Below are 23,725 nucleotides of genomic sequence, written 5' to 3' on the forward strand. Positions count from 1 at the left end.
CCAGAACGATTTATACACCCTCAACGCCGAACCTCCCCAGGTAGAAGATACCATGCATTCTTCTTCCAAAAATAGCAAAAATTTGCAAGGAAGCAAATCCCATGACAATGACAAATCCAAAAAAAAGGGAGCAGCTCTTTCGGAAGAACCAGCCTTAGCCGGCAAAAAATAATGCCCACAGACAGAACAAACAGAAGGCTGCCGAATCCAACATCCCATGCAGAAATTTTGGAAAAAAACAGTGTACATGGGGCAAAGAATGCTGGTACAAACACGCCTGCACAAACTGCAACGGCGACCATGCGGCAAGCAACTGCACCAGACTACCATCCAAGAAAGAATGATATCCCAATTTTAGAACCAGGACGAACACCCATCAACCCGGGCAACTTTAGGGGCGCCCTAAACAACTACCCAGACAAGGAAACCAGCAGGATACTATGGCAGAGTTTCACCAAAGGTTTTTCCATCCCATTTAAGGGCACTGGGTTACATACCATCCCAATGAACCTAAAGTCAGCCAGGGACAACCCCCAGATAATAGAAACCAAAATCAAGAAAGAACTGCAACTAGGCAGGGTAGCAGGTCCCTGGGACGCCATGCATTTAAAGAACTATTTAATATCTCCATTAGGCCTGGTCCCCAAAAAAGAACCCGGGAAAATGAGGCTAATTCATCAGCTCTCCTACCCTAAAGGCCAGTCTTTAAACAACGGCATCCCACACACAGAACCCACCGTATCTTACACGCATTTCCAAGAGGCGGTAAGGCTCATACAAGAGTGCGGCAGAAATACCTTGATGGCCAAGCTGGACATCGAATCTGCTTTCAGACTTTTGCCAGTCCACCCAGATTCACAGCAGTGGCTAGGGTTCACTTTTAACAACAAATTCTATGTCGATAGATGCCTCCCCGAGCAATTCAGTGCCTTTTTCCAATGGGCTTTCCTAAAGCAGAGACCAGGGACAAAAATAGTGCATTACCTAGACGATATCATGGTCATAGGGCCACCAAACTCCGGGGAATGTGGCAGGGCTTTAGCAAAACTTGAACACATGGCCGCACAGTGGGGAATTCCCTTAGCGAGGGAAAAAACCACCAAAACAGACATAAACATAATCTTCCTGGGCATCGAAATATACACAGCAAAGGGGCTCTGCAGAATCCCCAAAATAAAAATATCAGAACTCCTGTCTAAAATACAAAACCTGATAACGAAATAAAAGGGGACAGTAAAGGAAATACAATCCTTAGCAGGCAGCCTCAATTTCGCATCCGGAATAATACCTCAAGGGAGGATATTTTCCAGAAGCCTAGAGTTCAAAATCAAATCACTCACCAAACCACACTTGCATATCCGGCTAGGCAGAGAAGTGAAACAAGACCTGGAAACATGGGGAAAATTCCTCAGAGATTTCAATGGGTCTTTACTTTGGTGAACGCCTTTAAATACCCGGTCAAACAGGGTCCTATACAGCGACGCAGCAGGGAGCAAGGGGTTTGGCGCCCTACTAGACTCTGAATGGGTGGCAGGACACTGGCCCAATTCATGGCAAGCAGCAGGGTGGACAAGAAATATCACCCTACCAGAAATATTTCCCATCTGGCTAACATTACACATCTGGGGCAGGCGACTAGCAAATACGGAACTTTTGATCTGGTGCGATAACATGGCTGTAGTGGGCTCCATAAACAGAAGGTCTACAAAATGCCCTTTAGTACTGAAAGTATTACGAGCCATTACAACAGTCACACTACAAGTAAACGTTGTACTCAGAGCGAAGCACATTTCAGGGGCAGATAATAACATTGCTGATGCCTTATCTCGTTTCCAGTGGACAAGATTCCGAGAGCTAGCGCCGCACACCCAAGAACAGATGACGCCAATACCAGCAGAATGCTGGGCAATAATGGGAAGACAAGAATAACGGCATCAATGCCAACACCAGAGAGCACAGGCCGGGATGCCCAACGAAAACCAGGCACCTCTAAAACGGGTGCCAACTACACATTGGCATCAATGCCAGCACCAGAGAGTGCAGGCTGGGATGACCAACACAAAGTGGGCACCTCAAAAACGGGTGCCAACAACACATTGGCATCAATGTCAGCACCAGAGAGTGCAGGCCGGGATGACCAATACAAAGCAGGCACCGCTAAAACGGGTGCCAACAACACATTGGCATCAACGCCAGCGTCAGAGAGCCCAGGCCGGGATGCCCAACAAGAATCAGGCACATCAACAACGGGTGCCAACAAGCTCACAGGCTTCCTAACGGAGATGGCAGAGAGGGCAGTGGCAAGCACTACTACAACACAGTACAGTAAGTGTTTGCAAACAGTATTTAAGGCCACAGATGTAAACCACGTAGAATTAATAAAGATTAAAGATATAGAAGTATTTTTAAAATGGGCCCGGAAACAAGGTTTAAAAAGGGATTGGGCTAAAAGACACCTGGTGGCAATTTCATATTTTCCAAAAATATGGGGCGATCAGACCCCACCCAGAATGCCCTCATCTCTTACGCAATGAAGGGATGGGGCAGAATAGAGGGTGCCCAAGTGGACACCCGCCTACCCCTTGATTTCAGCAAACTGGTGCAGATAGCAAGCCAGTTGGAAGCCATAAGTTGGCACCCATACGAGATAATGTTATTTAAAACAGCCTTTTTCCTAGCCTACTTTGGGGCCTTCCTGGTAGGAGAACTCATCGCTTCCAGCACCAAGGCCACAAACGGCCTGGGTGTCATGGAAATCAGGGTGAGACAGGAGAGTGTTAACATAGAAATGCAACAGTTGAAAACATGTGCAAAAAGAACCATCACCATTTGTTGCATCGATGAAGCAACAAACTGTCCGGTTTGCATCACCACCCTCTATTACGCACAACGACCCAAAGTGGGGGGGGGGGAGTTTTTTAATCCACAAGAATGCATCGGCCCTAAGCCGCTACCAATTTAAAGGAGTGCTGATAAAAGCAATCAGCAAAGCAGGGTGGGATCCCAAACAGTTTGGCACCCATTCCTTCAGGATAGGTGCCGCCACTGCAGCATGGCAGGGAGGCTTAGCACCGCAACAGCTAAAAAACATAGGGGGATGGAAGTCAGACTGTTATAAAAGATATATCAGACCACAACTGATATAGCCATCCTCCCTAAAAATGTTCTTTCTTTTCCCTCCCTCCCATCAACACAGAAACAACAGGCGAATCGAGGACCACACTCCAATCACCATGGATAGTTTGCCACTCATTTGTTTTCAGGACAGGCAGATGGCAGAAGAGACTAAAGAAGGGCCACCTTTCCGAAACACCATTACTTCATGGTGGGGATACAAAGGCCTATGGTGGGCCGACGTCCACGAAACATTAGCAGAATTGGTGGCATACAGGGACCCCCCAGAATTCCTGATCATTCATCTAGGGGGCAACGACCTAGTCAACAAGGCTAGACGCATCCTATGCTCCTCCCTAGCAGGCATTTCGCACAACTGGAGGGGTACTGAAATATACTTCTCAGCCATTTTACCAAGAAAGAAATGGCTAGGGGCCAACTGCTACAAATCTATAGACATATCCAGAAGAAAATTGAACAGGACGATAGAGAGATTCTGCATGACAAGAGGATTGGGTTTCATAAAACACCCAGCCATTACACTAGGCAACCCAGAGCTCTTTCTCCACGACGGCACCCATTTGTCTAATCAGGGCATGGAGCATTTCTTTCGGGAAATCAATGCAACACTTGCTCACACGGGCTGTCTCTAGGGCATACTCTTGGGGGAACACGGTCAGCCGGCAACCTGCCCGTGTGTGGCGGCACGGGTCAGAGGGGGTAACCTCAGGACCCGGTTCCCAAAAGTATGATACCATCATGATATGTGATATTGTTATTGCCATAACTCAGATCTGTACAATAAAATCCTACGGCCTTTTATTGCCAACACTTGACACAATTTGTGAGCCTATCATTACGGGAGAGGGTTTGGGGTTCGGCCAATACTAATGCATGCATATGGGTTCAGCAGTTATGGGCAATGCTGCATGGGCATCCCACAAGCGAGGCAGGGTAACTGCTGTTACCATCGGCAGCTGGGAGAGGGGCAGCCCCAACCTCCCCGTGCCTGCTCCTCCCCTCCCCCAGCTACAGAGACACGCAGTCTCGGCAGCACAAACCCACGGAAGGGTAAGGTGCGAACAGTCATCTCACCCTTCCTCCAAACAGCAAGGTGCTAAGCGCCATAAGGAAAACAACCATCAGGCAGGGCCCAGGTTCAAAAGATCTGCCCCCACCAGGGGCCAGACAGTCGGCTATCCAGCCGGGGGCTGCGACAACAGCAGCCCCCACCACATACACAACAAAGACCCATGGCCTCCCTGGGTCCTATAAATGAGAGCAGCATGCTCAGAGTAAACACAATCTGTTTGTGGACCGTGAACGGGGACCCAAGCAAACAGGAGGTTCACTGTTTACTCAGTGTCTTCCAAATCTTCTTGCTTCTTTACCACAGAACCCGCCCACCCTACAAAAAGGGGAGCAGAACAAAAAGAAGTACAAGGCACTGTACGGTGCCCACAACAAGTCGTGGGACACAAGAAAGCAGCACGGGCCAGAGGGGGCAACCTCAGGACCCAGTGCCCAAAAGTATGATACCATCATGATATGTGATATTGTTATTGCCATAGCTCATATCTGTACAATAAAATCCTACGGCCTTTTATTGCCAACACTTGAAACAATTTGTGAGCCTATCATTACGGGAGAGGGTTTGGGGTTCGGCCAATACTAATGCATGCATATGGGTACAGCAGTTAACACGTCTCACTTCTTTTTGAAGACCAATAGTTCCAATAGTTACTACTTCTACTGCTCGGGTATTAATCTCAGAGCAACCGGTGGGGAAGAAAATTAAAACATGTGCTCCTTAATGCGACACAGTGGACGCTGAAGCCCACAATTATATGATCAGTCAAGGCTGGCGTCCCCCCTGCACCTCTGCTTCCACATCACTCTCAGCTAATTGGAAAACAGAGAGAAATCACAGGCCTCTGTTAGCGGCTGGAGCCGTGACAGCTGAATGCAACTGGCATGCGAATTAGAGGCCTAGGAAAATATGTTGACGGACACTAAGCCTTACTTTGTGCAGTTTGAAATTGACATGAAAAATAAATTATTAACGCCGGCGTAAAACCTGTCTTGCCGCCAGACATGGGTCGTGTTAGCTTCAAACCAATGTAAGTGTTTTTCTGCAGACACAATCCACACTTCTTTGCTGTAAGCTGCGCACATGCTACGTGATCCGATTAAGGATGCATTATGGTTGAAATCGATACTGTAAACCAATAACTTACTTTTTGGCTAGAGCGGCCAGTCTGAGCTCTTCGTCGTTCTTCCTTGAGTCGGCGGGTTGCTGCTCTATAGATGAAAACACTATGGAAGAACATGAAACGATGGATTGGAAGGAGTCTTCACGGCACACTGAAATGAGAAAACACCAATCACAAAGGGCCCTGCTTGGAAATAAAAACAAATGCATTGACTTTAAGAAAAGAGTGTATTATAACAAATGACACCAAACGGAAAACTGTGACATTCCTGAAATGTCGTCTGCATGGCATTCCAAAACAGCCACAAGTCTCAGACATTTTCAACCATTTCTCATACATGGGTGAGCCCGAATGCTTTGAGGTAGGTATTGGCAGCCGTCAAAGGGGGTGGGAGTGGTTAGGAGTGGTGCTCCTCTGCTTTTTTGCTTCAGGTTTTACTGTTCCTATTTAAAAAGAAACCGTTCTGGGATGGTTTAGTGTAGAAAGAAGTTGAAACTTGCACTTCAGTGCACTGCACGGAACATTCCCTTAAAAAGCAGATGTGTTTGTGGGTTTGGATTGCACATAGGAGGGGGGTGGCAATGGGGTTTGTGGGGAGCAGTGCAGGCAAAAAGGGATCATAGTTCCACTACTTCATACTTTTCGTAAACTTCGATCACTGGGTATTGGAGGTTGGTGGGGTTGGCTATTACATAAACCCTACTTGATGTTGACTCTGCTGGCAGAAAACCCCCTGCCGGTGGCAACCATCACCAGTTAGCTTCAGTGGACAGCAGCTGGTGCAATATTTGCATGGGGTGTCTCAGGGTAAGAAATGGGCTGGAACAAGACAGAACGGAGCTCCAGTCAAATTTGTCATGCTGGAACACTGTTCCATCCCAAGGCACCACATCCCCTAGTCTAGCCCATGAAGCTCCAAGATCTGTTCCTGAGCCGAGTTCTCCCCAGAGGCGTAGCTTGATGGTAGCTTTGGGTGCTATTGCCCGGGCCTTTTGGTTGTAGCCCCGGATAGAAGCTCAGGGGCTACAATCAAAATGCAAGCGCTAGAAATGAGCAGTGGGCGGAATGTGTACAAAAAGAAGTAGGGGAATTATGTTCCCTACTGGTCTGCCATGCTACCCACACACTTCATGCCTTTGCCCCCTTCCACACACAATCCAAAACCCCAAACAAACACACCTGCTATTTATGGGAATGTGCAGTGCAGTGCACTGAAGTGCAAGCTTCAACCTCTTCCTACACTTTTATTTTGAAACAAAACCATCCCAGAACAGTTTCTTTTTAAAATAAAAGTATAGGAACAGTGAAACTTAAAAATAATAAGCATGGGAGCACCGCTCCCGACCGCTCCCGCCCACTTCGACCTCTGGCCCTGAGTCCCACCAGTCCTGACATTAGCTAAGCCCTGCATCTTTTCCAGACCTAGAAACACACCTGGTTCTCACCCAAATGCAGGCAGCGGTTCAGTAGACTCAGGGACAAGAGTTCCTGAAGTGTTCATGTTTAACATATGAGCTCTGTGTAGAAACAGCCAAAGCTTAACATACTGTACAAAAGCAGTTTAAATAGGTGTACATATATATGTATTCAAGGTAAAAAACCTTAGTTGCAGGGACGTTAAGGTGAGAAATGAATGCAAGAAAACCACTGAAATTCTGCTAAACCTACTTTAACATTGCATCCCCTGTTGCTCAGTCTATGACCACAATGATGACATCACAGATAACATCACTGATGACTTCACAAATTACATTATAACAATAACTGGCATTAATCATGGCCTTCAGCCATGGTCAGTGTGCATGTCCAAATATATTTTAACACATGAATGGATACTAACTAGTCAGGGCCTTCAATTGTGAACAGTGGTCACAACCTTCACCCATGTGCACTGAATATTTAAAAACACAAATAGGCTACCAACCATCGATTTTAGCCTTTACCAGTGGATAGAGCTTTCAACCATGTCCACAGTATATTATATACACTGGTCAGGTGCTGGCCGTGGACTTTAGCACAATACTGGGCAGTGGCCTGTTAAGGATTATAATCGGACGTCACACACCAGACCCGGACTCTTGCATTTAGCCTAGGAGATAGCGCACAATTAAAATACTTTTTCTTTGTTTCCTAGAATTCAGATTGAGCTGGCACCCAACCCATCTCACACCCCCCTATACAAATATCCCCGGTCACAAAGGACTATGAACTAGGGCTTTGGGTGCTAATACAATATTTGTTTATTTTAAATTCAAAGAAAATCACACAATTTTAATATTGGGCAGCAATCACCAATGCAGTGATAATTACAATGTAAAATGATGAAATACACTTTGTTGACCTTCTAATATAACATATCCAAAGCACAAATGAATGGGAGCAATTTTACTGTTCAGGTAGATAGCACCTGAGTTTAGATTTCCCCTGCCAATGCTCCCTCAAACCCCTATTAATCATATTTTGAGTGGATAGAAAGGAGTAGCAAGGAGGCAGGGATACTAGGCAGCAAACAAAATAAATATCCAGCCTTCCACCACGAAATGAGAGGATTTCAAAACCTCTACAATTCTATATATAGTGCTCCGAATTACTAAATAGTTAATTTAATGTGCGGTTAAATGACTGAGGTAAATATGATTTCTAACAGTATCATGGATATTGGAACACCAACATCTACAAGGCAAGATACTAACAACAGACATACAGTTCAAAATCAACTTTGAAATGAAAACACAGTGCAGCCAAATCACACGTTGGAAAATTGCAGTTTCTTCTTTTTACAGGTTGAAATGTCAAAACGGTGTGAAAAACAGGTGAAAAAGACACAATCGGAATGTGTTTTTTAAGCTGGGTGATAGATGCACATCACAGGGATAATATGAAAGTGAAAGAGTGTCTCTAGCTGAATAACTGGATGAGATTTTCAAAGTGAAAGGAAATTCGGTTTAAAAATAAAAGCAATTAACAGAGAAAATTGGTTTAAAAAGGAAAGGACACCTTTTACAGAAACTATATTTTAATGGCTAGAAAAGAGAGATGCCGCCTGCGACACAAGTTACTTTGCAAGTGTAACCTCTTCGCGCCTAATGGCTCTTCAAGTGGGAATTAATTAGTTTAGTCAAAAATAGGACTAAGGACTTACACAAGACAGAAATGAGTGGAAGAATGGTGCTAACACTAGGAAATCAAGGATAGGATACACAGACGATTCAGACTATCTTAATCAAGTTATGAGGGTATGAATGGGATTACGTAGTCGATAGAACCAAGACAAGGTACCAAATTGGGGGTATACTATGTGTTGCTATGGGATGGGGAGATACTCACAATCAGCGCTTGAGTTTGGGATTTGGGACACCCAACCAGGTTTCTGGACTCAACAGATCTGGTCATGGCGCAGCTCTCCTTGCAGAAAACAGATGGGCTTGCCTGGTCACGGCACAGCGGTATGCAGGTAGTGGGGCAAAAATCCGATCTGCTCACATGATACTCTCAAAAAGGGTACCACAACTGTTCCCCCTTTCTCCCTGAGCTAGTGGGATTTTGTTATGGGGTTTAGTTCTGAAGAGTGGTCCTGCCTGGCTAGGATCAGCTATGCTCTGGCCTGGAAGTGGAAAAGGAATGTTGCAGGATGAATTTGAAATGTCTGGATATGTAGAAACCTGTGAATTTCAGAAGAATGTGTGTCCCTAATCTCTGTGAATTTCCTGTCCTGCTTTTATAAGGTGGGTAACATCAGATGATTTACCATGGGGGCAGGCGTTGGCTGGACATGCCTCTGAATAACTGGATTTTTCAGGGTTTATTGTTACCGCCTTCCTGTCAGCTGGTTGGACTTTAGAGAAATGACATCAGTTTTATGGTATGGGTTTACTATGCCCAGGCCCTCCCACAGTTAATTTTGCAAAAAATCAGTTTTGACATAAATTGCACATTTTGACAGTTGTGGTGCGTTCACAAAGCATATAGACAAATTACATATTCCACAGAGAGCATAATATTCCCACTCCCAATTTTGTAGGACTTTGTTTCATTATTCTAATAATCTTTCGCCATTTTCAGTGGCGAATATTATACCTAACATTCTATAACATTATACATGTATACCTATTATCACAAAGCATGTAAGTATTGAATTTCAAAGTGGCACCATATACACTTTCCTCAGAATATACAATTTTCTGCCCTTTCCCTTCCCAGCATGCTAGTGAAAGCTACCATGTCTTAATTGAATGCCACGAAAATTGCATTTAAACTGTAAAACTTGTGCATTGCTGTGTTGTCCGGTTGTAGAAATAACAGTCTTAAAGTGTATTAATTAAAATAGTCTTTTAAGCCAGATGGGCTGGCCTTTGCCTTTCAAATATGGACATTTCTTACCAGGCCACAACCAAATGTCAGTTTACCCCAGTGCTGCCTTGGAGTTTGTCTTTGAAGCTCTCCAGTTTAATTTGAGGGGTGGTACTTTCTTGAAATTTCACACCTAAGTGTCCCAGAAATCTATTGTACCATGATCGAGCCCAGCCACAAAGTCTGCCGAGCGTGTGAGAAGCTTCCTCTTGGTCCATTCATAGTTTCCAATGTGCTGACCCTTTTTTGGGTGAAGGCCAATCCTGTTCCCAGAAAGCAAATGTCCTTTGAAGCCAGGGCAGGAAACCTGTTCTGTGGCTTCAACACAGTAAATGCACTTATTTATATACTTATTTTTTTTTTCTGAATCAGAAGCCAGTCTGTTGAAATAGAACAATATCCCATATATGTTGACAAACACACCCCCCCTTACATTTCTAGGCAAGGAAAGGGCCTAATTCAGCAATTTATATTTAAACAGACATTTTCTTATTTGCAAAAAGCAACCCTTTTTACACGTGGTGAATTTTCTTTTTGCTGTCACTTCCAATGCGGTTTTGTCTTCCATCAAGATTCTAAACATTATTTGCAGCCCTAGTCAATTTCTCTTACACAGCAATCTGTTTAAGGCAAAGGTCCACTGATACTAAGATAAGCACAGAGAAACAGGTTCTTGTTAAAGAGTTCAGCTGTGATAGTTTGTTGCAAGTTACAGCATTTTTCCGGATGGCTGGGAGTAAAGTTCTTGGTGATTTCACAGATCTTGCCTGACACAGCCTGTCATTCAATGAGAAATGCCTCTTTTTGTTGGAGCCCAACCTGAATGTGGCTGGGCATACCTGGGTCTCACTGGCTCAGAACTGTGCATTGTTAAACAGATGAAAAAGAGCATCAGAGCCCCATCATTTTAAATGTAAAATATTTCCTCTTTTTTCAAGGGGAAATTTTGAGCTAGCAGCTTTTCAATACTCTTCTTTGGTGCACATAAGGAAACACACTGGCATCCTTTCCCGGTGTGTTCCCTGTTCCATCTTGTCCAATAGGTGCTTGCCAAAGACACAGCATCCATCATTTTTGTAGCTGCCAAATGCAGTTTTGATGCAAGGGAATGGCGCTCAAAGGAGCCATCGGAGCCATTCTGCTGGTACTGCTAAATAGCAACTTGATGATGGAGGGGAATTCTGCTGGGTGGGTAAATGTATACCACAAATTCCCCCACCCAACTCTCCCAAGACTTATTGTTGAGGAAGAGTAGGGCAAAGTGGGGTTCATCAGGTGGAGTACTTCTTCCATCAGGGAGCGGTACGCCACAATCCTCCCGTTGTCTTTCGTTGGAGTGTGGAGCGACACCCACAGATTTTCCTTCGGTCTGTCCTTAAAGTGTCGAGCTACACCCGCAAGTTTTCCTTCGGTCTGTCTTTTCCATGTCCCCTGGAGAGTCCTCCTCGGTCTATGAAGGAGCAGAGTCAGTACTAATCTAGTGAATAACTAAAGACAGGTTACTACATTTTTCCAGTGACTATCTTCCCGAAAGGTTGACAGCAGTCGGACACACATACATTATAGTCATTTAAGTACTCGGATAATAACAACAATTAATTCCTTACAAAACACAGATAACTATTGATATTTTTACCAGGGTTTTTCGTGATACCCTTTTGCACTGACAATGAAGAAAAATACTCCCTGTTAGATCGATATACCTATGAACCTACCTTTTCCCTTCTGGTTCTTCTTTTTCTTGTTCTCATTCTCCAGATGTCTTCTCTATTTGACTTTCACATGGCTCCTCAATCAGCTGCAAAATGTGTCTGGGGTGACAACTCTTTAACTGATTAACATGGACCCTTTTCTCTTCTACGAACTCTCCTTTGGTGATGCGGTTTCTGTAGGCGACAGGTGAAACTTTATCTACAATTTCAAAAGGACCGCAACAGCTAGGGAAAAATTTCCACTCCTTGGTCTGGTTCCTTTGAAAATTGTACAAGTAGATCCTTTCGCCTACTTGGTACTCCTTTTTGGTTGTTTTTAAGTCATATTGATTCTTCCCTCTGCTGATTTTTCCAGATTCCGCTGAGCGTACGCAAACGCATGTTGAAAGTGTTTTCTTAGATTCTCTATATATTCATGTGTTGTGGAGGCATTTATCAGTGTCTGCTCTTGTGTTCTGTAGGGCAGATGCTGAGGTAGCACCATACTTCGTCCAGTCATTAGCTCAAATGGAGACATCTTGGTCTCAGAAGATGGTGTAGATCTGATGGCCATCAGTACAAGCAGTAATCGGATGTCCCAACTTGGCCCAGAATATGACCCAAATTGTTTTATAATGCTCAAAATTGTTTTGTTGTACCTCTCAACTACCTCACTATTGAGCAGCGGTATGCAATGTGAAGTTTCCTTATTACCCCAAATATCTCCCATATCTTTGTCATCACTTCACTGGTGAAGTGATTTCCTCGGTCTGACTCAATCCTTTGGGGTAGGCCAAAAATCGAGAAGATGTGGTTGATCATCAGGGCAGCTGCTGCTTCTGCCTTGCAATTTGGGCCCGGAAGACATTCCACCCTTTTGGTAAACAAGCATGTTACGGTTAACATGTGCTTGTTCCCCCTAGAGGAACGAATCACGGGCCTGATGAAATCTTCTTGTAAATCTGACCAAGGCAGTGTGATCCCCCTCTTTTGGAGGGGAACTCGGCTTGTGAATGAAGTTGGCTGAAATTGTGCCAACACAAGACACCCCTTCAAATATTGGTTGAGGTCCTGACCCATGTGTGGCCAGTATGCAACCTCCCGCAAGATTTCCAGAGTAGTGTGAAACCCCCAATGACCGGCTGTGGCCGCTTCATGGGAGTGACTTAACATCAGGCTCCGGAATTAGGTAGGTACCAACCACTGGTTACAACCAGAGATGGATCTCCTTACCAACAAACCATCTTGGATTCGGAACATTTTGGGACACTTCATCAATACCCTGAGGTCCTCTTCCCAATGTAATCGTTATTCATCAGAGGATAGATCTCAGGGTCATCAATGTGTTGATAAAATGTCCCAATAATCAGATCCCTTTTTGTGCTGTGATAAAATTATCATATGGGGTCTCCTTACTCCATTGGGCAGTTGAGAATAAATTGTGAGCATTTGTCTGGGACCTAGTGACAGCAGTGACCTGGATTTCCCCCAAAAGGGACTCGATCTTGAGGAGATACCCCTGGGTGGCTCTGGTTTTGGCCAGTTGATCAGCTAGGTTGTTTACAGTTTTGTCTGGTCCCTCTATTCTGGAATGACCCTTAATCTTTTTCCAATAGATGGTCATCCCATTAGAGGTGACCAGATCATCAATATTTTGTATTAGCTTGCCATGCTTAAGCGGTTTGTTATTAGCGCACAGCATGCCTCTGGTTTGACAATTAACCATGGGCTCCACGAACCCATGCCGGACATAATCAGAGTCAGTGATTATGACCAGTTTGTGGAGTTGGTGTTGGAAGGCAGTGAGGATGGCGTGATGAACTGCCATGAACTCTGCCACCTGACTACTGTGGGACCGAATTTGTATCCAGCAGAGGGCTCCAGGGTATCCTTCACCTAGGCATTCCCAACGCCGGCCACCAGTTCCTTTTACCCGTGGTTGTCAACATGCTAGGAGCACCCATCCACATACACTGTGGGCATTCCCTGGCACGTGTCTTCTTCATAGACTTTGTGCGTGGAATTCAGGTAAACCTTCATGTTGTCCTGGGTTTTAAGACATTCGTCCTTGAAACCATTTTCTCTGGCACAATCATTCATGTCAACCAGACCTTGCGCAATGGGACTTTTCTTGTTTTGGCCATATCTGACCTCCACAGGAAAGCCTTGCATTGACAGAATCCAGGATGTAATTCTGGAATTACTCACATTTCCGGCCCGGATATTGTCACTTTGGAGGTATTGCAAAGGTTGGTGTGGAGTCTTCACTATGATGTGTTCCCCCTGGATGAACGGGCGGTAATTCTACAATGCCCACACCGTTGCCAGTAGTGCCTTCTCACAATCGTTGATTTTTTCCTCCACAGAGGATAAAGTCTTGCTTGCATAGGAGATGACTTTATTGACCTTGTCATGCTTTTGATATAATACTGCTGTCAAGCATATATTCGAGAACCCTTGGTTTTGACAGAGTAAGCTAGGCAAGGCGTATGTGATAGACTTCTTTTGAGTTGTTTTACTGCCTCAGCTTGTTCTGGACCCCACTCCCACTTGACCCCCCTTCAAAAGATGGATCAGGGGTCTTGTGACCTCTGTGTAATCCTCAATGAACTTCCTACTGTAATTAGTCAGTTCAAGGAGGCTTCTTAGCTCATGCAGAGTTGTGGGGTCTTTTAGTTTTAGGAGTGCTTCCACTTTCTTCTCCTGGGGACAGAGACCCTCAGGAGTTATTTCATGTCCCAAGAAGTTGACACGGTTCCTGCACCACTGTGCCTTCTGCAAGGACAGTTTTGCTCCGGCAACCCTCAACTGGCTAGAACATAACGGATTTCGGATATATGTTCCTCCACAGTGGAGTTTTATATCACGACATCATCCAAATAGGCCAGATTACCCCTTTCACCCAAGTCGGACATGGCCTTACGTAATAAGATGTTGAATTTGTTGCCAGAGTTTATGTATCCGAAGGGAGTCTGGGTCCACGTGTACTGCTGCCCCCTGCGAAAGTAAAGGCCAGCTTGTATTGGTCCTCCCTACTGACGAGCACAGTCCAGTATTCATTTGTCAGGTCAATAGCAGTGTATACCACGGACCCCTGGATCTGGGCCAGCCCTCGGTCAATGTAGGGAAGAGGCCTTCGGGACATGTGGACCCGTTTGTTTAGCTCCCTAAGGTCTTCGCAAAGTCTCCACTGGACATTTGTTTTTAAAATCCCCATCACCAGATTATTAAATGTGCTGTGGACTGGACGAATTATCCCACAGGACTCTACATTTTTAATTATTTCCGTCAGGGACTCCATGGATGCGAGAGGCAAGCAATATTGCTTCACAAACACAGGAGTCATTCCAAGGTCTGTGGGAATTGTTATAGTATGAATCTCAGTGCGGCCACAGTCGTACGAGTCCACAGCAAAGAGATCTTGAATATCTAAGAACACCTGTTTCAACTTTTTCTTTTGCTCCTAGGTCTCACAGTCATCAGCGAGGTTGACCCGCTCTTCAACCATTTGCCTGAAGCCTGGAAAGACTTCGGGATTTGCTATCTCATCTGCGTCCTCCAGATGGGTGGAGAGGTCTCTGGTTAGAGTGTTGATCTGGACAGAGGGTTTTAGGTAGGAGAGGCAGTCATTGTGGACCTGAAAGATCACCTCTTCCTGCCTGATGTCACAGGTCACCTCTTCCTCCCCGTAAGGGCAGGAAGAGTACACCAGGAAATTCCCCCCTTTCCGGGTGAAGACCCTGTCCAGTTGTATGTCATGTTCACTGTCATTGTCAAAGCAGTCATTGGGGATTGGTCCTATCAGTTCCTTTCCTAGATCCAAGGAAAAATGACGGTCATCAACCGCCATTCCAATAATGGTGCCTGCGCCAGAGTGATACTCCAAGGGTCGCTGTTATCCATCAATATTGGAATGGTGTTGTGTTCTACATTGACTAATGGTGTTGGGTTTAGCCACAACCCCTGCTGTTGGAGATGGGCATTGAGATGTATATATGCGTCAGACTTTTGTAATGTCTGTCCTCTTTTAATTTGTAATTCAAGTGGGAATTGTCAGGTCCATCCTGGGATGGTTACCTCCTCTCCAATTTGAACTTCAACTGAGTACGGCAGCAATTGGGCTGACCAAAATGCTTTCTTAGAACCTTCAAATCCCATTGGATTGCCCACTAGTCTGGACCAGGCCTTGTAATTTAAAAGGTCCAAATTAATTGAAAACCGATTGAGAATGTCACTGCCTAAATAGAATGCAGCAGGGACATCTCGCACGACCCAACAATTGTGTTCTATCCTTTTGTCACCTATAGACATTTTTAGCATACACCTGCTATGCAGGAGATGTTTGAAATTGGGAGTTTCCAGGCCCATTTCCCACTTATCAATCAATTTAAGTGTGGGAATGGCTGGATCTTTTGGGAGCTTCCTGAACATGGCTTCACTGATGAAGCTCGTTCTGTTGTTCACGGACACTCTGGCGAGAACAGACTCCTTCCCCTCATTTTACTGAATAGGGAGGAACAGCTGTTCCCTATTTTTCTGAATGTCAGCTAAACTTTGAGCTGGTTTCTCATCACTTTTGACTATAGAATTGGGATTTGCAGATTGTGAATAAGTATTCAATTTCAAAGTATTTCCTTCCAGTGTGGAATGCCACTTAAAACTGGAAGGAAGGTTGATTTTCAGGAATGGACAGGAGTTTCCATCACTAGTTTGTTGTCCTACAGCAATTACTGTAACGTCAGGTATTTGATTGTTTTGGAAATGAACCTCAATGTGATCAGACCTTTGTTCATCCATGTGGCATGTGCCATTGAAACTAACATGGTTGACACTTTCTTTTAATTTTATTGGCCGGTTAGTCTGAGTCCAGAGGACCTTGTTCACGCGGTCCATTAGGGGAGACAGCCTGCGATAGATGTCATTCCCTAATAAACAGGGGGTTCCTTCTGGAGTCACGACTATGACCTGGTGTTTCACCTTATGTCACCCAATTTTTATTTTCCAGATCCGCAGTCCTCTCAATAGGAATTTCATTCCTGTCGAAGTTCTGGAGTTGTCCAGGAAGAGCGGTGAGAAGGATCGGGTGTCTCTCCCCCTTCCTGAATTTAGCTACTCAACGGCCCTTTTTGACAGAAAAGTGGCTTGCGATCCAGTGTCCAACAGTGCTGAAAATGCACATTGCTCTTGCAATCGAACGGAGGCATAGAATCTCCCCTCCACCTGCTCAAGTGGGCAAAGGTAATGGGCATTTTGGGCAAGTTGGGTGGTCAATTTCTTTATTTTGGACTCCGACACGGTGGAGTTTTGGACAATTTTCTGTGCCGGAGTCTGGGAATCTGTAATAAAAATGTGACATCCTGAAATAGATGGGATTTTGGAATCCCCTTTTCCCCTTAACTCTGTGCTGCTCTCCCTTACCTGGCGGCAGTCACTAGAACCAGTTTCTGGGGAGGATCCCTCTATTAATATTTTTTTCTCAGGATGACAATTCTTGGGTTCTGGGATGGGTGACTCTGAATCAGTCCCCAAACCCACCAAGTCTTCATTCAGATCTCTTGGGACCCATTTTTCTTTGGGAGGAATTCCCCTGTCCCTGAAGGAGAAGATTCTCTTCCCTGAATCCTCTGAGGATTCTTCCCCTTCAAACTGGGGGACACTAACTTCCTCCCCAAAATGGTCCTTTTTGATATCTTTATTTCTCCTACCCACCCACTGTTCCCTGGGTTGCAGATTTTCAGGGGCAAGAGATTTTAGTTCCAGTTCTGGGGTGTCCAGGGGGTTTTCACAGGTGAGGAAGGTAGCTTCCTCTAGGGCTTTACACCCCCTTCCTCCTGTACCTTAACTGGTGTGTTGTTGGGGGTTCTCTCCATGCCAGTGTTCTGGGGTGCCAGACCCTTGGGTTGCGGGGTTCTGAGTCACTATGTTCATCTGAGGGTTCTGCTGAGCCCTCAACATACAACTCAGATCCTGTGTTAGGTTCTGGACCTGGCGCTCAAGTTGGGACACCCATTCTGGCTGGTACGGGGGCCTCTGTTCATACCTAGGTGGCTCACGGGAAGGGTAACTATCCCTTCTCCTGGAGTACCCTGGGTATTGGGGATTTTGGTAACCCTCCACCCTAGCCTCCCCTCACCCGGATTGGGTTGTCTGGGCTCCTGAAACCGGGGAAAGAAAACAGAGTTGTCCTGCAGGTTGGGGTTTTGTAGATACCGGGCAAAGAAACTTAACCCAGGATTTGGGGGATTACTGCCCTCCTGAGGGAAGTTAGGATGGAAGTTTCCTGTGGCAGTACTTACCTGGCTGGATCTCTCCTTGGGCTGGGGGTGTCCATACATACCCCAATATAGGCCGGTTGCCCTTGTATCTGGGACTTGTGTAATCAGGAGAGTTAGGGGTCCCATTGGTGGGGTTACCTCCCTGGCTGCCACCTGTTGCTGATTGGCCAGAAGGCCTTCTTTGCCTCTGATTTCGCTGGTTTGGGGTAGGTGCATTTTTAGGCCCCCCCATTTCTAGGTACAAAATGGGGGCAACGTTCGCCTGCGCCACCTTAGCAGCAGCAGGGGTGTTGGTTGGCTTGGGGTTTTTTATCTGATTTTTATTTTCTTCAGGTTTTTGGCCTCATCGATCCAGGTAGCCTGCACTATTACCCAAACCAGATTCCTTTTATCATGAAAATCTCTCACCAGCTGTGGCATTATGTATTTTGGAGTGCATGAAAGTAGGTAGTTATAAACTCTCTACTGTTTGTGTGCACCCTCCTGGTAGTATGTGCAAAGGCATGTTTTAGTTCCTGCACAAATTCTCGTGGGGCCTGATCTTCTCCGCATTGCACACTGTACACCACTTCACGAGCCTCTTGGGGGTTTCTGTGGGTGGAAAAAAGTGCTTCAAGATGGCCGCCTTGTAGGTGGACCATCTCGAATGGCTTTGATCTTCCAGTCCAGCAAATAAGCTGGAGTACTCCGGAGAGAACGTCCATTTGGCATAATTTATGCAATTCTGGCTATCTTTGATATGAAAACTGTACATCATTTGTTCATAGAGTTTCAGATGCTGCCAGACAGAATATTTTGCATTTTTATGATACAGTGTTATAATATTCCTAATAGCCTTGATGTGCCTAATGGGGTCTTTAACCAGTGCTCTCTTTTGTTTACTTGCCTTCTTTTTCTGCGTCACCTGATTCTACTCGCCCTCAGACTCAGAGGCGCTACTGTTTGAGGTCCCCTCATGATCTTCTAGGCACTCCCTGATTCTTTGAGTTTGTGAGGGGCTCGCAGAATGGCGGGGCCTAGTTTCTTCTCCCCTGTGGCGCACAAGAGAGTAGTCTTCTGATTCCTCCCTGCTTCCAGGGTTGGTCGAGGATCCCCCCCTACTCTTCTGATTAGGTTCAGGTCTTCAGAATACTCTTTTGGGGCCTCATTTCATACTGTTTTTCTGAAAATTGAACTAAATGGTACCTTGGAGATAGTGCTTCTGCAGATCTAATTCCATGACTTTCTCCTCATAGGAGGCTTCCTGGTCAGAGACATCAGCCATAGTATGTTTGTATCTATACAGGGACGCACAGCCATCAATTTCTGTGGGGTGCTGACCTGTCAGCTCCATCATGCTAGCACTATTTAATTCGGACAGCCTCATGGTTTCTGGCTCCTGTGAACCAGTAGACATGAGATCAGCAGTGCACCAAGTATTAAATGGGTTTGAGACCCTTAGTACAGAGAGCATCACACTGTGATCATGGGTAGCCCTGTCTCTCTCTGCTTGTCAGGGTCCCTCAAGTTTGGATTTAGCCTGGCATACTCTTTCCCCAACCTCCCTAGTTTCTCCTTCTCAGCCCCTACCTCTTGAAAAAAGGCAAAGGTCTGAGCTTTTTGCTCCGTTATCAGGCCGTGACTGGCCTTTATGACCCGCTCTTGAGCTCCCTCCTGCTTGTGGAGTCCATTGTTTTCCTCACAGAGGGCCTCCTTGTCTCTTTGCGGTACCTGTATGGTCTGGGAAGACTGAGGCAATTTCTGCTGCAGGAGGTGAACCTCCTTTTTCTGCTCATTGGGAGCCTCTATGGCCTGCTCTAACTCGAGTTCCATTTGTTTCCTATGTCCCATCAATTGTTCACATTCTTCTTTTATACCAGTCAGTCGCTGAAGGTTTAACTCCCTTCTCTCCAGACTGTTTTTTAAATTGCACATTTCCTGTTATAGGGCCTCTTTCTCTTGATACAGAGGGCCCCTTTGTACAGTCAGGTCATCCCTTTGTTGTGTTAAGGCATCAAATTTCTGGTGCTCTTCATCAAATTCTGATGGAAAGTGGAGTTCTTTCATAATTAATGTATTACTTTCCTCTTCCAATTTTTTTATCTGATTCTGTAAAGTACCCATTTGCTCTACGCTGCCGTTATTGTATCTGACTTGTTTTAATTTCATTTGACTCTCTTCCAAATAGTCAACCTTTTCTTGACACTCCACTCTCAATGCATCTAATTGGGGCTCTTGGTCTACATTTTTATGCTGTTGTAGAACCAGGTCCTCTTTTAACTAGTTAATATAGTTCTCAACTTGGAAATCAGAATCATGGCTTTTTTGCAATTTTTCTCCCGCTAATTTTAGCCCAATCTGCATTTGAGTTAAGAGTTCAGATTGGTTTTGCACAAGAGTTCTATTTTCTTCATGTTTTGCCTGAATCACTCCCTTATGGAGATACATGTAGGCTGTGATGCAGACCATTTTAACCTGTTCTTCTTTAAGATTTGGAGTCATGTAGAACTCACTTAAGGCTTGATGTAACAGGCTACCATCTCGCCACACATACATATCTATGGCAGTGACCTTTTGTATCATCTCTCCTAGCCAGATCTCCTCATCTTGCTGCTGCCATTCCCCTGTGACAAATAATTTGTGCAGAAGGTGCTCCCTGTCCATATTTATCTCTACTGTGGTCATTTTGGAAAGTGTTGTTTCTTTATTAGTTTATTTATATAAGGGTAACCTGCATTCTGTTGCTTTTTGTCTAGTTTCGGGTTGATGTTGCTTTACTTTTAAACATAGGCCTGGTACTTAGGGTCTATGTTGGGGAAAGTGATTTTTACAGCATAACACAGCTTTCTAGCCACACAAAGTATCACAAACTTGAAGGTTAGCCTGCTGTGTTAAGCTGCTACGCGTGAATACACTTACCCAATCCCCAGCTCGAACCCCAAGCTGTTAAGGATTCTAATCAGACGTCACACACCAGACCCAGACTCTTGCCCTTAGCCTAGGAGGTAGCACACAATTAAAATACTTTTTCTTTATTTCCTAGAATTCGGATTTAGCTGGCACCCAACCCGTCTCACGCCCCCTTTTGCAAGTACCCCCGGTCACAATGGACCATGAACCAAGCCGTTGGGTACTAATACAATATTAGTTTATTTTAAATTCAAAGAAATGCACACAATTTTAAATTGGGCAGCAATCACCAATTTGGTGATAATTACAATGTAAAATGATGAAATACACTTGGTTGACCTTCTTATATAACATATCCAAAGCACAAACTAATTGGAGCAATTTAACTGTTTGGGTAGATAGCACCTGAGTTTAGATTTCCCCCTCCAATGCACCCTCAAACACCTATTAATCGAATTCTGAGTGGATAGAAAGGCGTAGCAAGGAGTCAGCCTATGACCACAATGATGACATCACAGATAACATCACAGATGACTTCACAAATTACATTATAACAATAACTGGCATTAAGCATGGCCTTCAGCCATGGTCAGTGTGCATGGCCAAATATATTTTAACACATGAATGGATACTAACTAGTCAGGGCCTTCAATTGTGAACAGAGGTCACAACCTTCACCCATGTGCACTGAATATTTAAAAACACAAATAGGCTACAAACCATAGATTTTAGCCTTTACCAGTGGATAGAGCTTTCAACCATGTCCACAGTATATTATATACACTGGTCAGGTGCTGGCCGTGGACTTTAGCACAATACTGGGCAGTGGCCTGTTAAGGATTATAATCGGACGTCACACACCAGACGCAGACTCTTGCATTTAGCCTAGGAGGTAGCGCACAATTCCTAGAATTCAGATTGAGCTGGCACCCAACCCATCTCACAGCCCCCTATACAAATATCCCCGGTCACAAAGGACCATGAACTAAGCCTTTGTGTGCTAATACAATATTTGTTCATTTTAAATTAAAAGAAAATCACAGAATTTTAATATTGGGCAGCAATCACCAATGCAGTGATAATTACAATGTAAAATGATGAAATACACTTCGTTGACCTTCTAATATAACATATCCAAAGCAAAAATGAATGGGAGCAATTTTACTGTTTGGGTAGATAGCACCTGAGTTTAGATTTTCCCTGCCAATGCTCCCTCAAACCCCTATTAATCATATGTTGAGTGGATAGATAGGAGTAGCAAGGAGGCAGGGATACTAGGCAGCAAACAGAATTAAGATCCAACCTTCCACCACAAAATGAGAGGATTTCAAAACCTTTGCAATTGTATAAATAGCGCTCGGAATTACTAAATATTTAATTTAATGTGCGGTTAAATGAATGAGGTAAATATGAGTTCTAACAGTATCAGGGATATAAGAACATCAGCAACTACAAGGCAAGATACTAACAATGGGCATACAGGTCAAAATCAACTTTGAAATGAAAACACAGTGCAGCCAAATTCCACGTTGGAAAATTGCAGTTTCTTCTTTTTACAGGTTGTAATGTCAAAAGGGTTTGAAAAATGGGTGAAATAGATACAATCGGAATGTGGTTTTTAGGCTGGGTGATAGATGCACATAACATGGATAACTGAAGTGAAAGAGTGTCTCTAGCTGAATAACTGGATGATATTTTCAATGTGAAAGGAAATTTGGTTTTAAAAATAAAAGCAATTAACAGAGAAAATCGGGTTAAAAAGGAAAGGGAAGTTTTACAGAAACTATATTTTAATGATAGAAAAGAGAGACGCCGCCTGCAACACAGGTTATTTTGCAAGTGTAACCCCTTGACGCTGGGTGACTCTTTATGTGGGAATTAATTAGTTTAATCAAAAATAGGACTAAGGATTTACACAAGACAGAAATGAGTGGAAGAATGACGCTAACACATGGAAATCAAGAACAGGATACACAGAGGATTCAGACTATCTTAACCAAGTTATCAGGGTATGGATGGGATTACGTAGAGGGTGGAACCAAGACAAGGTACCAAATTGGGGGTATAGTATGTATTGCTATGGGATGGGGAGATACTCACAATCATCCCTTGAGTTTTGGATTTGGGACAGCGACCCGGGTTTCTGGACTCAAATGATCTGGTCACGGCACCATGGCGGTTCTCTCCTAGCAGAAAACTGCTTCTGGTCATGGCACAGCGGCATGCAGGCAGTGGGGCAAAAAACAATCTGGTCACAGGATACTCTCAAAAAGGGTACCCCAGCTTTTCCCCCTTTCTCTCAGAGTTAGTGGGATTTTGTTATGGGGTTTAGTTCTGAAGGTTGGTCCTGCCTGGCTAGGATCAGCTATGCTCTGGCCTGGCAGTGGGTCTGGAATCTTGCAGGATGAACTTGAAATGTCTGGATATGCAGAAACTTGTGAATTTCAGAAGAGTATGGCCCTCCTTACGACCCAGGCATTGGACCATGGTGCTAATAGCACCATGGTCCATGCCGGTAACTCACCTACTCCACCATGGCGGAATGGGGAATTACCGCCCATTCCGAGGTTGGTGGGGCGGTAATTCCCCATGCCGCCATGGCCCTTCCCCATTCCAATTTTTGCCCCATAGGGCTCAATGGGACTGGGGAAGGTGCTAATTACGGCCGTAATTAGCTCCTAGGTCCCTTTGCGGGTTGGTTTTTTAACACCTGCTAAAGGCAGGCGTTAAAGTGCCACCCGCAAAGGGACCTCGTAATCAGGCGTTAAGGGTTTAAGGGCGCCACCACCTTTTACGGTGCCGTTATCCCCTTAACGCCTGGGTTTTAATGAGGGCCTGTGTGTCCCTTATCTCTGTGAGCTACCCCCTTTTATAAGGTGGGTAACATCACAGGATTTACCCAGGGGGCAGGCTTTGGCTGGACATGCCTCTAAACAACTGCATTGGTCAGTCTTTATTGTTACCACCTTCTTGTCAGCCGGTTGGACTTTAGAGGAATGACATCAGTTTTATGGTGTGGGTTTCCCTCCCACAGTTAATTTTGCCAAAAATCAGTTTTGACATAAATTGCACATTTTTACAGTTGTGGTGCTTTCGCAAAGCATATAGGTAAATTACATATTCCACACAGAGCATCATATTCCCACTCCCAAGTTCGTAGGACTTTGTTTCATCCTTCTAATAAACTTTTTGC

At 44.8% G+C, this 23,725-nt stretch overlaps 1 protein-coding gene across 1 annotated transcript in view; it reads right to left on the reverse strand.

Annotated features, from left to right (window-relative positions):
• The window catches only part of CCSER1 (coiled-coil serine rich protein 1), a 2,886,772-nt gene that overhangs the window by 1,825,671 nt on the left and 1,037,376 nt on the right, over positions 1 to 23,725 (reverse strand). Inside the window, exon 5 of the mRNA XM_069630566.1 lies at positions 5,352 to 5,478. Coding sequence (XP_069486667.1) covers positions 5,352 to 5,478 — 127 coding nt within the window. The remainder of the gene's footprint in view (positions 1 to 5,351; positions 5,479 to 23,725) is intronic.

The sequence above is a fragment of the Ambystoma mexicanum genome, chromosome 6q (genome assembly GCF_040938575.1).
Source record: "Ambystoma mexicanum isolate Mex_15411 chromosome 6q, UKY_AmexF1_1, whole genome shotgun sequence".
Classification (NCBI taxonomy): domain Eukaryota; kingdom Metazoa; phylum Chordata; class Amphibia; order Caudata; family Ambystomatidae; genus Ambystoma; species Ambystoma mexicanum.